Source organism: Varanus komodoensis, unplaced genomic scaffold, assembly GCF_004798865.1.
Source record: "Varanus komodoensis strain SLA01 unplaced genomic scaffold, ASM479886v1 scaffold5, whole genome shotgun sequence".
NCBI classification, from domain to species: Eukaryota; Metazoa; Chordata; class Lepidosauria; order Squamata; family Varanidae; genus Varanus; species Varanus komodoensis.
In genome coordinates, this window is record NW_025336087.1 from 4545266 (window position 1) to 4551956 (window position 6691).

At 42.9% G+C, this 6691-nt stretch overlaps 1 protein-coding gene across 2 annotated transcripts in view; it reads right to left on the reverse strand.

Moving 5' to 3' along the window:
- The window catches only part of PLPP1 (phospholipid phosphatase 1), a 98724-nt gene extending 93637 nt beyond the window's left edge, over window positions 1–5087 (reverse strand). For both annotated transcript variants that reach the window (XM_044446271.1, XM_044446270.1), the window contains exon 1: window positions 4830–5087. In XM_044446271.1, coding sequence (XP_044302206.1) covers window positions 4830–4887 — 58 coding nt within the window. In that variant the 5' untranslated portion in view covers window positions 4888–5087. The remainder of the gene's footprint in view (window positions 1–4829) is intronic.
- Between the last annotated feature and the right edge of the window lie 1604 nt (window positions 5088–6691).

Consider the following 6691-nt stretch of genomic DNA (forward strand, 5'->3'; position numbering starts at 1 on the left):
ATCTCTTAACCCAGTCTTTGTTAAATTATACTTGGATTTTTATGTATCACACTGGAGTTCAAACTGTTTGACTTAGTACTCATATCTTACGTTGTTCATTTCAGATCTTGGCATTACTGTCCTCCCTAAGACTCGCTTCTGTTGAATTTTTTCCCTAGGCTGTTCTATATACCCTTCAGCAGCACCAAACAGCTCTTCTCTTTTTCCTTCCAACCACTAATCACAGATGTTAATCTCCCAATCACTATACGCTGTTGTTATGTGCCATCAATTCATCTCTGGCAATCCTATGAATAAGTAACCCTCCAGAAAAAAAATGTCCTGCTCATGACACCCCTGCTAACTTGTATTAAATTCAAGGCTGTGGCTTCCTTTACAGAGTCAATTCATCTTTTATTTGGTCTTCCTTTTCTTACTTCTGCCTTTGACTTTCCCTAACTAGTCTTCTCCAGTAAGTCTTGCCTTTTCATGATGTGTCCAAAGTGACAGGCTCAGTTTTGTCATTTTTGCTTCTAAGAAAAGTTCTGAATTGATCTGACCTAGGACCCACTGGTTTGTCTTTCTGTTGGTCAAAAGTGTTTGAAAAGCTCTCCTCCAGCACCAAGTTTCAAATGCATATTTCTCCGTCAGCTTTCTTCACTGTCCAGCTTTCACAACCATATATTGTGATTGGGAATACAATAGTATGGATTATCTTGGCCTTGATCTCCAGTGAAGCATCCTTACATTTAATGAGCTTCTCTAGTTCTTCACTGCTTTCCTTTCAAGCCTTCTTTAAATTTCTTGGCTGACGTTGCCATTTGAACTGATGACTCAGCCAAGGCATGCAACATCTTTCACAGTTTTGATTTATTCATTGCCATTAGTAAAGTTGTACAATTCTTCTGTAGTCATACTTTTTTTTTCTTAATGTTCTGCTGCCATCCTGCTTTTTCTCTTTTTTTCACCTTCACCAGAAGTCATTTCAAATCATTGCTGCTTTCTGCCAGTAAGATGATATCATCTGCATTATCTTACGTTATTGATATGCCCGCTGCCAATTTTCACTCCTTCTTCTGATCCTAATCCAGTTACCCTTATGGTATGTTCTCTGTACATGCTAAATAGGGAAACAAAATACACCTTTGTCTGACATCTTTGCCTAAGGAACCATTCTGTGTCTCCATATTCTGTCCTAACTGTAGCTTCTTGTCCATGAAACAGGTTACATATCTGAACAGTCAAGTGTTGAGGCACACCTATTTCTTTCATGACAATCCATAGCTTCTTATGATACACAAAGGCTTTGATGTAGTCTATGAAACATATACTGATCTTCTGAAATTCTTTGGTGTGCTCCAGTAGCCAATGTCACTGAAGCAGTCGGTGTGAGCTTAGGTGGATTCGGGGGATGGTGGAGGACAGGAGAGCCTGAAGGAGTGTTGTCCATGGGATCGCGATGGGTTGGGCATGACTTCATGAATAACATAACATAAGCAGCCAATGTATATTTGCAATACAATCTCAAGCATCTCTTCCCTTTTGTAATTCAGTTTGAACATCAGGCATATCCCATTCCATTACAGAATTTTACAAGTTGTTCTCCTGCCTTGTTTCTTACCACTAAGCCAAATTCTCCTCCAGTATATGATCCTGCTTTGTCTGCCCCCTTGTGCCTTCCAGTCACCTAGGATTATCAGCATTTCTTGTTTCTTGATGTATGTTACAAAGAAATTAGTAATACAAGTTTCTGATTTCTTCTTCGACATCTGTTTTTGGAATGTAGACTTGTATGATAGTTATATCAATAGGTTTTCCACTAATTCTGACTGATATGATTAGGTCAAATTTTGCATTACAGCCTCTTACTTTCTGTGCTACATCTTGCCTCAATATTACAGCTACTCCATTTCTTCTGAGTTTTCCTTTTCCAGAGTAAAACTATATTCGTCTGACTGAAAAAATCCCATTTTAGTCCAGTTTAGTTTGCTCTCACCAACAATTGCGATGTTTCACCATTTCTTGCTTTACACCTTCCAGTTTGACGTGATGCTATATGCTACCATCAAAATTACTATCCAGGATGCTGAACAACACTACACCTGAAGAGAGAACCGTATCTGAACTATCTCTTCTCCACTTAAAGGCTCATCATGCACAATTCTGCAATATACAATAATTATTTTCACACATACTACTAACACAGGCTACCCACTGCATATGTTCTGAAACAGCTATAAAGCATAGTATTTAGCTGATATTAAGCCACTTCTAGCAATTTTTCTTACTGAAAAAAACAGGGATAGTAGTATTAGGCATTGCACCTGTACACTCATATATACATGATCTTAATCATGGGTCCTCAAACTATGGCCTGTGGGCCAGATCAGGCCCACCATGCCCATTTATCCGGCCTGCCTCAAAGATTTTGGACTCCCCACCCCTGCCGCCACTGCTGCCTGCCTTGGCACACACCTCGCGGGCAGCGAGGCGGCAGCTTGCTCACCTGGAAATGGTTTTGGGCTCGCTGGGAGATCTCCAAGCGAGCAAGCTGCCGCCGCATGCACCCACTGCTGCCTCACATGCGCACCACCACCTCACCAGTCCGTGCCCCCAAGCACCCCCCCCTCACCGGGCCATGTCTGTCACTGCCACCTTTCAACTGGCCCCTTGTTGAAAAAGTATGAGGACCCCTGATCTTAATATAATCCTTACAACATGGTGGAGATGAACTGCAATCCAAAACCCAGTATTTACACCTCAGCTTCATTACCAGCTCGCTAATTCTTTATAGAAGTTTAAGAAACTGCACAGATTTTGTAGGCATGACTCATGAACTGGGAATAAGTTTCCTGCCATCTCTTTTGCATATTATCTTTCATTCATGCAGAGGTGAAAACTTTCCCTACAAATTCTTCCATGGAGGAAAAACAGTTGCAATGAATGTGGCCTGTTGCCTCTCAATTTTCTACTTATTGGAATTGGAAAGTATTCTAAACCAATATGATACTTAACTTTTTACGTTATCTTTACATATAAGATCATCTCAAAGAACAGGGTTGGCAAAAAGTGGCCCATAAGCAACATACACTCTGCCCACACCTGAGTTTAAACACCTGTTCCCCTGAATTCAGTGCCACAGGGGCAACTAGAGAGATTGGTACAGAAGTAGCTTGTTTTCAAAGTAAAATTAGTCCTTACCAAGGTTTGCAAACCACTGATTTTTCCCCCACTGTCCCACCAAATTGAACAGTACAGCAACAGCAAAACTGCAACCTGCTGGGGGATGTAGGGGGCAAAAGTGCCCCCTGGACGTCACCCCATCATACAGACTCTCATTTGAAGCATGCAAGTTTATGACAAGAGGTTCTCCTGCATTGTTTCAGATTTTACTATTTTAATCAATTACTTTAGCATTGATCTGATATTTGACTATTAGTATATGCTATTACTTACGTGATTAAATAGTGAGTGTGCAGCAGAATTAGGCTAAACAGTGGAAACCTCTGTCAAGTCCTAAAAGGGATAGATGGTTCTAATAGGGGACAGTGGACCAGCCTTAATAGGCTGCTATTATTCATTATACCTATGAAGTCATGAATCCTTTCTTCCAACATTACATCTGACTAAACAATGCCCTCTCAAAGCTAGATACTTTGTTATAACAAAACTCTCCCAAGTCCACATGACACACAACTGCCTATTATCGAAAGTGGGTATAGGAAAAAAAGATCCTACATGAACAAACCACATACATACACTTTTTCCAGTTAGCTCTCATAACTGACATTAGGTTTATTATTTTTCCCATTCTGCCCATATAAGAATAAAGTGAATTTCAGGAAATACACCCTAAATTCCATGTCCCATGATGAAAATGGGAGACCTACTTCTTGATCGTCTGAAGAAATGACAAATATCAGCTACCAATTGAGTTGCAAATGATATCTAGTATAAAACCACTTTCTTGAACAACTGTTACAACCTGGTCAACTGCTTATCTCTATTGTTAAAAACATAAGCCTGCCCAGGCAAGAGAAATATAAGATCACCAGCTTTTCAATTGGCCTCAGTCTCATGACAGTAAGCCCTACCTTCCCATCTAAGTTTAGAGAACCAAGGTGGATTTCTCAGCACTCCTTACATCAGTCATTCAAGTCAATTCTTGCACTAGCCTATTTCAAATTATCCTGCTTTAGGCAGAAAAATTACAGTGACCAAGTTTCTCCAGGTGATACATAAGTGCGGGGTGGGGGAATGAAGGATGATCTTGAAGCTCTTTCCTCTGGATGGATAGATGCGAAGAAAAGAATAAGCAATAATAAAATGTGATGGACAGCTAGGAAGACCACAGAACACAAAATGAAGAGCAACACTGCATTGACAACCCCTCCCCAAAGCCTCGGTGACAGGAAATGGTTAAACCCAAAGATTAGCTTATCAACATGCAATGGAAGCTAAACTGCTCCAGAAACACAAATCACAGGTGTAGTTACATACATTCTAGATTTATACAATACACATGTGTGATGGATAATATTACACACACATAATATGCATACACATGCACGCATTTGTATGCATCTTTAAAGCATATGCATTTGCTATGTGCGCAAACATGACACACGTTTACCGCACTTTGGTGGCAGCGTTGGGGAAAACTTTCTGCTCCAGCAGACCCAGCACCCCCAACACACACAAACCCAAGAGACAGGCAAAATGCGAGGCAAGAAAAGCGCGCAGCAAAGGACTATCCCCAAGCACCAACAGCCCCTATTCTCCTCAGCTGACTTGTTTCTCCAGCCCCCAGTCCCTGAAAACCCCGCGACGGATAGGTGGCCAAAACATACCGAGTATCAGGCATATCACATCCAGCGCCACATAAGGCAGACGCGTCTTGTCAAACATCGTAACGACTCCGCCCGGCTCCCGGCCCGGGGATTCCGTGTGGACCACGCAGGGGGCTAGCGAGACCGGCGGCGGCGGCGGCGGCGGCGGCGGCAGGGATTCCCTGGCTCAGCTGCATCCAGCCACAGGGCCGGCTGAGGAAAGGCGGAGGAGAAAGCAAAAAAGACAAGAGCAGACGCTCACGACCCAACCGCAGCACCACTAATGCGGCTCGTAGAGAGGCTGGGCTGGTTTTTAAAGAGGGGGAGGGGCCTAACAACGGCGCAGGGCGATTGAGAGGGCCCCAGTTTCCGCAGGCTCCGCCCGCTCCTCCTCCGCTCAATAAACAATCCCGACTCCGGCTGCCACCGCTGCCAAATCACTCTTCCTCGCAGTTCCCACCGACATTCATCTCCAATTAGCCACGCCCATTTCTTTGCCCGCTCGGTGCCTTTCTCTAGCTAGATCTCCGCACCACATCGCAGCCTCAACGTTCCGAGCGCGTCCCCGTGGCCACGCCTCTTCTGAGAGACTCATAATCAGCCTTCATTCATTCCCTCCCTTTCACACATGCACGAGCGTAAGAGGTAGCGCGCACGTACATACGCACGTTGCGCTGTTTTCCCGAAGGTAGTCACGTGCTGCTCGAGCTTTCACAGGAAGACACCCAATTGACGTCAGCTTAGTTAGTTCTTTGATCTCTTTACGTCTGATAAATTATTGAGGAAAAAGCTTTCAGTAATGGAAATGGGAGTAGGGTAGTATAGCCATACTTTTTCCATGCAATAACAGAGCTTCCATATCTAGATAAATAATTGAAGTTTAAATTACTATTAATTTTATTTCCATACTGCCCCACAGCTGGAGATCTCTGGGTCGTTCACAAATCATAAAATTATAAACTACAAACGCAAAATACAACATACTATTTCAGTGTACAAAGCTTAAAACCATTTAAACAGCTGAAAACAATTCCATTTTTTAAAAATCTGAACCTGCTAAAAATACAGCTAATTATTCCATTAAATACAATTAATTGCCTGGAAATTGAGCCCTCACCAAGCACTGAAATAATGAAAGCAATAGAGCCAGAGAGGCCTCAATGTGAGATTTATCTATGACTGGGAGGCCACCACTAAGAAGGCACTCTGCCTTACATTGTGAACCTCCCTCAGAGGTGTCATCTGGAGGATGACCTCAGATGTTGATCTTAGAGCCCATGATTCAGGTTGGGAAAGGCATTCCATCAGGTACTGGGACCCCAAGCTGTCTAAGGCTTAAAGTTTAAAACCAGCACTTTCAACTGGGCTCAGAAACACATAGACAACCAAAGCAAGCAGGATCAAGTTGGGGTTTTATTTTCCTACATGATCCCAGTTACTGGTCTGGCTACATTTTGCCCGAGGTTCTTAACAGTCTTCAGGAGTACCACATGTAGACAGCATTGTAGTAATTTAATTCAGAGGTTACCAGTGCATAGATGACTGAAATCACATAATCCCTGTCCAAGTAAGGGCATGGTTAGACCAGCAACTGAAGCTGGTGGAAAACACTTTGTGCCACTGAGGCCACTTGAGCCTTAAGTGATCTCATTAAAATGCAATATTTTATTTTACGGTGTCTAGAAAGATTGCTAATCTTTTGTAGCCAAAACAAAAGGTTCAGGTCATGGCTTCAGTTGGATTGATATAGGAATGGTCAGAGTGGTAGGAGCAACATGGAACAGTTGCAGGGCTGGCATCGACACAGTATCTGGGACTGCTGGCAGGAAAGGCAAACGAGCTTGCTCCATGGTAGATGGGGAGTGATGTGTGGCCCTTTTTAT